The following is a 10,826-nucleotide window of genomic DNA, read 5'->3' as shown; positions in this document are numbered from 1 at the left end:
TGGGCAGTTGGAATATCATTATCATTAGTTTACCAGAGAGCAGAAAAGCCATGTGAATGTGAATTAAAGTGATATTTATGAGTGTTAAACAAACTCAGACAAGAGCAGAGAATACAAACAGACTGCTACGGAACAGCAGCAATTTCACACATGTCCAGTGCAGAACAAACAGTAGGCTACAAAACTGTACATTAGGCCTACAGAACTAACAGGTCGGAAAGGTGTTGCATTTCGCCGAATTGCGGAGGGGGGGAAGGTTAGTGTGAGCCCTGCGCTTGGTGGTTCTCCGCCAGTTTCTTCACTGCGGGTTGCAGAGAACTTAGTTTCAGTCGCAGTGCACCTGAGGCCGTCAAGTTCAAGCGATTGCGGTACTTGGACTGCATGTGGAGGACCTGGCTGAATCCCTGCTCCACGAGGTATGTGGTTGGGAAAGCCAGAAGAAGCAGCCTCGCTTTCTCCCAGAGAGCCGGGTAACGCTGAGAGTATTTGACCCACAAGTTGCCCCAGCCAGAGGTGCGGAAAATAGCCTGGGCCTCATCGTCACTCTGGATGTCGATGAGATGCTCCTGTATTGCTGGCTCGCATTCCGCCACGTCCGCCTGAAAGGGCTGCACCACCCAGGTGGGAACATCGAGGTCCAAAAGATCTCTGAAGTGGATCTTCAAATCGGCATTCACCATCCTCAGGTGGTCTGTGTAAATGAGAAGGCGCTCATCGGTAAGAGCCTCAGACACCTGCAATGAGTATAACCAGGAAATTGTTATCGGTGCAGAATGTTACCATCTGATTTTAAACTGGTTATTTTATTGCTAATTAGTTTACTAATTGATGTTTCTTTATTCTCATAATACATTCAGAACATAAGTTATTTATACTAACCAGGAACACAAATATAGTGTTGCATAGAGTAGCCTACATTTATTACATGTATTATTTATTATTATCATTATTTAGTAGCCTAGGCTAGATCACCTTGGTCAACAGCGGGAAATGAGCAAACTGCCTCCTGCCTATGCTCTGCCGGTATAGATCCAGCCTGGAGGTGAGACTGTGGATGACCGCCTTGCTCTGGATCAGAGTAACTCCTTTTCCTTGGAGCTTCAGCGTTACTTCATTCATTTTGCCAAAGAAGTCTGTGAGGTACATGATGTCGCAGCGGCTGGATGACACCTGTTCCCCGAGAGCTGCATCCACCTCCTCCAGGAACTCCACGATGCTGTCAAACAGCTCACAAAAACGAGCAAGGCAGTTTCCTTTTGAGAGCCAGCGGACATCAGTGTGGAGAAGAAGACGCTCAAAGGTCTCATCATTTTCCTGACACAGCTGTCGGAACAATCTGTTATTCAGGGCGTGGGCTTTTATTTTGTTTATTGCCTTTACTGCAACATTGAGAGACTTGTGGAGAGGTGGACTTTTAGATTTGGCCACAAGTAGTGTCACGATAACGCTAGAGGGCTAGCTGGTGACATGACAAGACATCGTGCCGGGAGCGGACCGGAAGTCGTTGTAATTTTGAACAAACAGCTCTGTGTGGAGCAGCCTGGCTAGCCAGCTCTTCCATGTCGTAGCAGACATAGAAACGGGTATTATTTTCATAAACTGACCACTTAGTTCGAATCTGTTAGTGGAATTTGTCATATCAAAACATATCAAAATTTAACAAAGTGACACAGATTATTAACAGTCGCGATCCCAAAATTACAACGACTTCCGGTCCGCTCCCGGCTGCTTTTTGTAGGGTACGTTCGTAAATGCGCTCAGAGCGCTCCGAGCGTCCCCGTTCCACAGTCCAGAGCGCTGCGCTCTGAGCGCTCACAGCTGGGTGCTCTGGCGGAACAGACGGGTTGTCCGAGCGGACTGACCGTTCGTGCATTTACGAACGTACCCGTAATAACACTGCTGACAGCTGACCAATCGCAAGCAGAGTTGTGGTTTCCTATAGCAACAAAAGATGCTGACAGCTGCTTTTTGTACAGGAAAAGACGCTGTGGGTGGCCAGCGTTTTTCATGACAAAAAGACATTATTCGTGAACGCCCCCCAAGAACACCTCAACGCCCCCCTTTCAAAAATATTGCTTCCAGCGCCCCCCGACGTTCTCTGAACGCCCCCTGGGGGGCGGTACCGCCCCCGTTGAGAACCAGTGGTGTATATAGACTAAGCTAACTTTGTAACTAGGCATCTGTTTGACATGGCAAACAGGAGAAGTGTATTCAATCAACAGTCTACTCTATAAAAGAGCAAAAGTATGTAACTACTAACCTTTAAAATGTACACAACCACTTTATTAAATCATGGCTAAGAGAGAAACACCATTGCCTTCACACCTTTTACTCCAGACTTCTGTAATTTATGTATTTTTTTAAGATGTAATTTATTATGTTTTTAATTTTAACATTATCAATCTTTAACTTTTTTTAAACTAACCCTAGGTCGATCAGGTGTTGTAAATCAACAACCCTAAACCAACTGTATCGTTGCGCATACAGGTATATCACAATTGAAATGCTATTGATGTATATTTAAGTTAATACTTGTAAGTAACATAATATAATAACTGGCCTACATTGTCTCTGTTGAATTGGGTTTGTGAAATGAACTAATGTTTGTAAAATAAGACAGGCTAGAGATAATTATTAGGTTCCTCATAGCTTAATATTGATAATTAATAAACACATGTTTGTCAAACTTAAAGTTGAATTTAGGTTCATGTCCGGTTAGTCGATATCCCAGCATCCTTTGCGCGTCGACACGAAGGAGCGTATTCTTCCGGAGCCCACCGAGGACACATCGAGAAACCTCCCAAGGTTAGAAGCCGGTAACTTCCTAACTTTGTCTTCTTTTTACAAACGTTGCTTTTGATATTTAAAGGGTTTTCTGTTGAGGTCACCTACCGGAACTCACGGAACAAACAGACGTTCTCAAATGTGTTGGCTTACAGAGTCAAGAGTTAGCAACGACCTAACAGCTAGCATTAGCTCACTGACAACACTGTGTCAAACTATGCTAAGTTGTATTCAAAGAAATGTGACCGTGGCAAAAGTGTTTGTGTCAATAAACTTATCAGAGTTGAACTGTTATCCTACATTCTGATTAAGAAACCAACAATGAGTAGCGATCAAAGCGTAGACAGAGATAACCTACATTTAACTTTGATCAGAATGCTATATTTAGCTTAGCATAGCCACATAACATTTTGTTGATGTGACACTGACAGCAGTGTTCACTAAACCTGTACCAGATGTGAGTTAATCCACCCTGTTTCTTTTTTCAGTATCATTAAAACGTGAGATTGAAGTTCATAAAGATGGCTGATACTGTTGAGACAAAGATCCAGAACTACAGGACGGCTCCCTTTGACGCCAGATTCCCAAACACCAACCAGACCCGCAACTGCTACCAGAACTACCTGGGTGAGGAAAAGGATCGATATGTTGGGATAACCCGCTCATAACACTTATTTTGGAAAGAGTATTCAAAGACAGGGCAGCATGCCTGCACACTTCATTCTGTCCACATCTTTGTACTTGTGCAATACTGTTTCTTAAACTACATGAAATGTTTGTTAAAGCACAAACAAACAGAGAAATGCAGTTTTTTTTAACACTGGTGCCCTAACAAAATGTGCTTTTATCTACAGTGAATATATTGTTATACCTTTGACATATTATGTTTAAACATAAAATGTATACAGTGTACCATAAGACAGCTAAGAGATAACAGAATCTTAAAAATCAGACAACAGCCGTAATTAATTATAAAAAAGATTTGAATTTGAAAATTAAAATGTGAACTCCATTATGACATTGGTGGTATAAATACTGTAGTTTATCTAATGTATAGAGTCATGCCTTTTTACACCAGTCAATAAGGAAAGAAGTATTATGTTTAAGCTGTGTGCATATTTCTCTATGCATGTCATTGAAGCGTGAACATGTTGTTTTTTCCCCCTTTTAATCTCTAGGGCTTTTATTGTGTTTTTAAGTGTGAACATTGTGTCGGATGAGTAACCTTGAACCCTTCTTTGTTTTGGCTCCAGACTTCCACAGGTGCACTAAGGCCCTCTCGGCAAAGGACCAGGATGTGGCTCCCTGTGATTGGTACCAGAGGGTTTACAAGAGCCTCTGTCCCACGAGCTGGGTAAGTTACATGTTTACAGCTCTGATAGTTCCCTCTATATGTTCAAGAGTCCTCGTGTGTATTTTGAGACATATAAAGCTTAAACTATTACGTTTATATACTATATGTGGATTTCTGCATGCTGGTCTCTTAAAAAGACATACAATGTGTGAATGGGATATGACTGGATATGACACGCATGTGGTTCCAATGATCCCAATGGTATTGATGTGTGATCATGTTGGCTTTTCATTATTACCTGAGACATAATAAAAGTCATCATATTCTTCTATCACAATGCCCCTAGCCCTTATATGCTTTCTAAAATACGTTTTTACAGATTCATGACGAGAAAACTTAAGACACACTGTTAAGCTTCATATCCTGGCGTATACTGTTGACCTTTAATTTCCCCCGATGGTGCCATGTCCACCTCGGATAAAAGACAAAAAGCATCTCTTTGCTCTCAGGGTGAATGCATTTCACCCTTTTTATTTGTTTATTGTGTTTCTGTTCCCTCATATTTATGTTAACAACATAGTGCCAGAGCTGTTGCATTGACAGCTTGTCTTTGCCTTTATTCTCAAGTTTCAGATAGCTTACCAGGGTGTCACATTTAACATTGTGCTTTTATTGAAATTGCTAAAACTACATTGACGATTGACCCAGAAAACTAGCAACCATTTTTGAGACAATTAGCCAATCAGGTATCAAGTCCAACAGATGTAGATGTTACATTGAAAAGCGTTCCCAAGGTCAGGAACTCTATAAATCTTTGTTGTTGCTGTCTTTTTAAGAATCCCAATAAACTACTATGAATGTCAAACTGCAGTTCTGCCTAAACATTAGTTTGTGAGACTGGCCTAATGTTTTTTCGTGAATTTCTCCCCCAGGTTGGCAGATGGGACGAGCAGATAGAGGGTGGAAGTTTCGCAGGGAAAATCTAAAATCTGCCGTTGGTGATCAAGACAGTCCCCTGCAGGACCTTCTGTTACCGCACCTTTACCCCTATAGTGTGCCTAAGGACATTTTCAAACAGCTAACGCATTATCATCATTGATGTTAATGTTATGGAAATACGCACAACTTTTTACCCTCCATGTTGAGGTCTTAAGTTTTTTCCGTGTCAATTTTAAACTTCTCTCTGGTTTTGCTTTATCAATAAATAAAGTGCAGATTGAAATAAAAGGATGTGTTAAATAACAGTTTCAGCACTTTGTCTTATTGGATTTACTTGTATATCAACCACACACTTTCTATTAAGCAATGCTTGTTATGAATTGTTCCTGTTCAGGGGTGGAATTAACCGTGGCCTTTTGGATTTTCAGCCTAACTTGCAGATGCATAAAGTCTCTGGAATGCCAAACAAAATCTTCAGCTATCTTTATTTTTCATTATCTCTTCATCAAAGACTATATATTACACCAACCATCAAGGGTTTTAGTTTTCACTAGACACCCTTCAGACCTGGTAAAGCTCAACATCACTAAAACAAGTTCTTCCAGAGGGTGGTAGTGATGATAAACCAATGTTTGTTTCAATGTCATTCTCTATTTCCCGCATTTCTCTATTTCACGGCGCAGTTGAGCATTGTCTCTCTGTGCAACCATGAACATTGTTCCAAACTCATTGATGTAACTTGCAAATGTAAGTCCTCAAACCACAACAATTGTGTATTTCCTCAGAAGTGCATATTCAAAAGTGCATATAATTAACTTGACATCCTCTGCTTTCTCTGTAACAGAATAATTGAATGTTACAGATAGCCAATACAGATGTAGAGAATATTTAGCAAATGAACCAGTTAATAAAAAGGTTTAAAACATTAGGGGGTCATGGTTTCAAGGATTGAGTCTATACTGACACAGCACCTACAAAAACATCTGATTTAAAAGGCAGAATATATAAATCTTCCTAAAAAATACTAATAAAAAAAGGATCTCTGAACAACCCAAACAAATATACAAAGGTTGTCTTTAAGGAAGTTGGTGATTCAGTACCTTGTGTTAACTTTTATCTTAATCAGGGTTTTAATACTTGCTCATTGTCACTGTTCACAGTAGGGGATTTTGACTTTTAGGGAGTAAAGTAACAAGCCCAGGTTAAATTAAATAAATAGCATAATGTTTTGGGTTGTTCGCAGAGTAAAAATACTGACACTATTGACTAATCTTTAGATAAATCAGATCAACACATCTTCCACTGTTTGCCTCAGCTATGCTCCAATACGCCCCGACACGCCAGAGAGGGTGTGTTCGCCTCTTCTGTTTTGATTTCCTCATCCAGATAAATTCCCCTGGTAGACAGTCATAGTGTGTGAAACTGTTACAAAAAGGGTCGATGAAAAAATTAGGAATTAAATGACATGGCTATTCACAAAAAATGTATCTTTTATTAACAGCCAAAATGCTAAAAGAACACAAAGTAACAAGGACCTACAGTCCAAAATAGAAAGAAAACCAAACCTCAATATATATGTACAGGTCGAAGAAATATAACTGGTACCTCTCTGCTCTACAGCCACAGTCAGACTAACTCCAAAACACTTGTGGCCAGAGGTTTATATATGTTAAGCCCCTCCCCATAGGACAATCCACTATTTATACTCTTAATTACTGTTATTCTTATCATCTACAAACGTATTCAAAATGTAGTTCAAACTAATTAAACACAATAAATCAAATAGGTCAACATATTCTACATTTCTGACCACAGAAGCCTTAAACAATAACACTTTTACACTTGGAAGTACATTTTCACCCGTGCCCTTGCTCCAATTGAGCACAGGTGTTTCCACTGATTGAGCCTCTACTTAAGGCTGCCGTTTTCTGTTGCTCTGTTTGGACTTCACAATTTTGAACGAGAGGGTAAGCAGGTTACTTTGGCACAGCATTGTTATGTATGACTTCAAATAAAGCTGTCTTGAACAAATAATGACTTGGGCTTTATTTTACCAATGTCCAGCAAAGTTATTAATGTGTTTCCCTCAGTGTGTCTTTTTCCATGCCCCTATGCCAACTGGGATGAAGGTGTCTTCTTCACAGAAACACAGCGCAAAACATAAAGCTGTTTATGTGACTTCTAGAGAGCTGTGGAAGTTATTGTAGGACTATTTCTGGTCAAGGTTAACGCGATTCAGTGTGATGGCATCTCAAAAGCACAAGGGGGCACTGCTGCATCAAATGTACATAAGAAACCCCTCCAGTAAACTGTCTGAATGCTCACTCCCTCTGTTGACCCTGAACAACCAGATTATCAGCAAAAAATTGATGTTTGTAATGTTTTATCCCAAAAATGACCCCAAATATACCCAAAATGTCAAACTGACATAAAAAAAATGTGTTTACAAGTTGAAAAGAAATGTTGACATATTTCCGTTTACTGCAGTGAAGCAAACTTTAACCATGACTTTACTGTTGAACATTTTAATCTATGCGAGGAAATATTCAAAATGTATGGTGTACGGGAAAAATATGTTTTCTCTTTAAAGCTACCAAACTGTAAATGGTAAATGTCCTGGGGAAGTCAAAGGGTTAATAGATGATTTGCATTTGTCAATACTTTATGTACTTTTCTGTTCAATCATTGTCCAAGCAAAACATGTTATAAATTGGCTGATATATACGTTTTCTTTTTATGTAAACGCTTCAAAGAATGTATATTGTGAAACCCTTCGTGAGAGCACTCGTCATGTCTTTTTTGACTTTATGTTAAGTCTATACGATCCTGCAGTCCAGGAGAAAAAGTCAGATTAATTTGCATTAAGGGTGACATTTTTATGTTCAATTAAAACATTCGCCATAAGTCCACAACACCCACAGACGTGTTTAAAACGTTCTGCAGGATGTGGTTTGTGTGTGGAAGACTGAGTGAGGCATCCAACTTCCTCACTTTCTCTCTCTGTGCCCTCTCTGTCTTTCTGTCGATCTGTGTTTAATTTTCACAGATGTCATATAATTTGATTTGCTCACTCAGGCAGGTCACCAGAAAAGATGCCGCGGGATCGGTTTCCTTGGCAACAGATCACAGGATCCAGATGGGATGCTGGGATAGAGAGATGCACTCTGAAGGAAAAAGTATGTCATCAAACACATCAGGGCACTAAACCTGAACATCTGCATGTCCTTCTCTCCCTCTGTGAGTTCCATGATTGCGATTCAGAAAGGTAACACTATTACGTATAGAAAGGGAAGGAGCCACATGAAACCCAACCTGACGTTATTGATGCAGTCACTGTTACGTCAGATTCCCTGTCATCTCTTTTCACAGGATATCAACTTCTTGATCAATCAAACACATTAATGCTCACAGGCCTCAGGAAATGTTTGATATAGTTTGGCAGTAGATTTCTCAAAAAGATCAAATGTGAGTGAACATTGAACATTATTATGCTCAAAATGTTCACTGGCTTTGAGGTATATTAATATTGTATATAAATGTGTAAATCTATGTTTTCATGATGTAGGATGCCTACAGGGTGAAAGTAAGTTACTACTCAAGTACTTTATCATTTTAAGTGACTTCTATAGTTAACTTGAGTATTTAAATGTTTTCCTATCTTTTCAGCTGAAAGCTTGTGTTTAACTCCACTTGATTTATTTGATGCCTTTAGTTACAGATTTAGATTAGTAACCAGAATATATTCAAATAGTTTACAATATATTTTTAGATTTCAAAAGCTACCTGGTAGAATATGTAGTAAAACCTATAACCGCCGACAAAATTAGAGTAGTAAACACATTACTGCATCTCTAGTTATAGTTATACAGTATACTGTTCTGAAATGTGTAATTCGGCATAATGACTACATTAATGCTTTAAGTATTTGTACAACTTCCACCACTGGTCGAGGTTTGATCATGCTTTTAATATCTCCAGGAACTAATTGTTTACTCTTTCCTGTTTTCACCAAAGTGGCTCATTTCCAGGCATGCATGAGTCAATTGTCTGAATTCTGATGAAATGTGTTTCGTTTTTACATTGATCACAAAAGTTGAAATAGCTGTCACCAGAATGTAATGTGAAAATACACTCCTCAATGAGGTCAGATGCTGTTTTAAAAACTCTAACTGGAAACACTTTATCAAAATAGGAGCATAAACGAGTAAGTAAATACATAATAAAACAGTTTTTAGTTTGGATGTCAATGCCAAAATGTATCTAGTTTGCACTCATTAAGTTAAGGAATACATATTTGTGTCCAACATGGATTGTTATTTATCTTCTACAGTTCACATAATTACATGCATGACAAAATACTAGAGAACCCTCAAAGTGTTGAATTGAACGGGTAGGTGAGAGTTTGATTGGTAAACCCTAAACTCATAACTAATCCATCATTTATCACCGCATATTTAAAGGGGGTTAATTATACACACTATAGCTGCTACTAAGGACACAGAGGCCATGTCCTCGAACTGGGAGCTAATTCCAGCTTTAAATATTTGAATTTACTACATTATGCAAAAATAATCCTTCTACGACTTTACAAATTGAATTGATTGTGTACCTGAGTGACTGTAATGTTTTTATGCTGGTATACAGTATAAACTGGGTCAGAAAATTCAGATTTTTGTATTACATTTCAAGATTACCAAACCAAAGGGTATATTTTATAATCATGGTCTTACACAGGATTGTTTGACCCTTTGAAAATTAATAAATACAGCTTTTTCTAAACTAGAACAAAATATCTTTATATTTACGCTAAATGCTAAATTATCATACAAATCTAGGATCAAACTTGTGATCAAGCTTTCTAATTAAATAAAAAAACGTAAAACATAATATTTTTTTTAAAAAAGCATTCAAATGTGCACCCAGCCTGTTCACCAAGTGGATTTAGAAATGCCCTTGGCTCACTCGCATTTTTTTGGAGAAGTTGTCAAATTCCAGACTGGGATTTAGGTGGGCTGTGAAGATTAGACATAGTTGATGAAGATTTAGTTGGTCTCCTCGTTTGTTTGCCACCCACTGAGCCGGTCTTATGATTTCTGCATGACCGGGCTTTGTATCTGAACTCCGTGCACATTGCCTTTTGTTCTCGCGCCCCCGGTGGGCAGCCGTCGGGCCAGCAGCAGCACAGAGCCTCCTTTCACCGGCACCGTTTGTTCCCCATCTCCGCTCCGTACTGCACGCTCGACCGAGCACGTCCACCCCCGACCCGCCCCCCCCCCCACTTCTTCATCTGAGCGGATATTGCATCTGCGATGCTTTCACGGCCATTACGACATGAGAGCCCGAAATTTATCAGCCGTTCTGGAAATGTTGCATGCGCTTTTTACGCACATGGGTATGACTGTGGAGCTTCCCTGAGCGTAATAGTTAAAAGAATAAGGCTGAGGCGTGCAAGTGAACATGTACCACTTGTTATAAAGACAACAATGAAGTGGGTGGGCCGAACATTTTCTGAGCAAAAACATCTTGTCTGATTGAAGATACAGAGAGGCTGGCATGTCCCACATAACGGTAAACAAACATTAATTTAAATCATGCGGTTTTGTCACTGTCAAACAAATGTGTTCATATTTCGATTATATTTCTATGTTATTATTATCACATGATTCCGGATTAAAGTAGCGTTCTTTACGTAATCAATCTTGTTTGAAACGAAATCCAGTTAATTAGAGTATCATCAAATAATATTGAAGTTTCTGCAGCCCATTGAGAAGGTGTTTTGAGTAATTTAATTTAAACACAAGGAGTTACA

General features: G+C 39.2%; 2 protein-coding genes across 3 annotated transcripts; one reads left to right on the top strand and one right to left on the bottom strand.

Moving 5' to 3' along the window:
• Positions 1-252: 252 nt before the first annotated feature.
• On the bottom strand, positions 253-2,138 carry LOC307045570 (zinc finger BED domain-containing protein 5-like). The gene is made up of 2 exons (XM_079691304.1): positions 973-2,138; positions 253-734 (listed from the first exon to the last, which is right to left on the bottom strand). The coding sequence occupies exons 1-2, from the start codon at positions 1,144-1,146 to the stop codon at positions 258-260; spliced, it is 651 nt and encodes a 216-aa protein (XP_079547430.1). The 5' UTR covers positions 1,147-2,138; the 3' UTR covers positions 253-257.
• A 526-nt stretch (positions 2,139-2,664) lies between these two features.
• Positions 2,665-5,322, top strand: cox6b2 (cytochrome c oxidase subunit 6B2). Of its 2 annotated transcripts, none has more exons than XM_079694508.1 (4): positions 2,665-2,805; positions 3,273-3,411; positions 4,038-4,138; positions 5,011-5,322. In XM_079694508.1, exons 2-4 carry the CDS (start codon positions 3,306-3,308, stop codon positions 5,062-5,064), a joined length of 261 nt encoding a protein of 86 aa, XP_079550634.1. In that variant the 5' UTR covers positions 2,665-2,805; positions 3,273-3,305; the 3' UTR covers positions 5,065-5,322. The 2 variants fall into 2 exon arrangements, with proteins under 2 accessions (XP_079550634.1, XP_079550635.1); XM_079694509.1 differs by having other exon boundaries at positions 2,710-2,816.
• Positions 5,323-10,826: the final 5,504 nt, after the last annotated feature.

The sequence above is a fragment of the Notothenia rossii genome, assembly GCF_949606895.1.
Source record: "Notothenia rossii genome assembly, chromosome: 7".
Lineage (NCBI taxonomy): Eukaryota > Metazoa > Chordata > Actinopteri > Perciformes > Nototheniidae > Notothenia > Notothenia rossii.
This window is presented reverse-complemented; position numbering and strand designations above follow the sequence as displayed.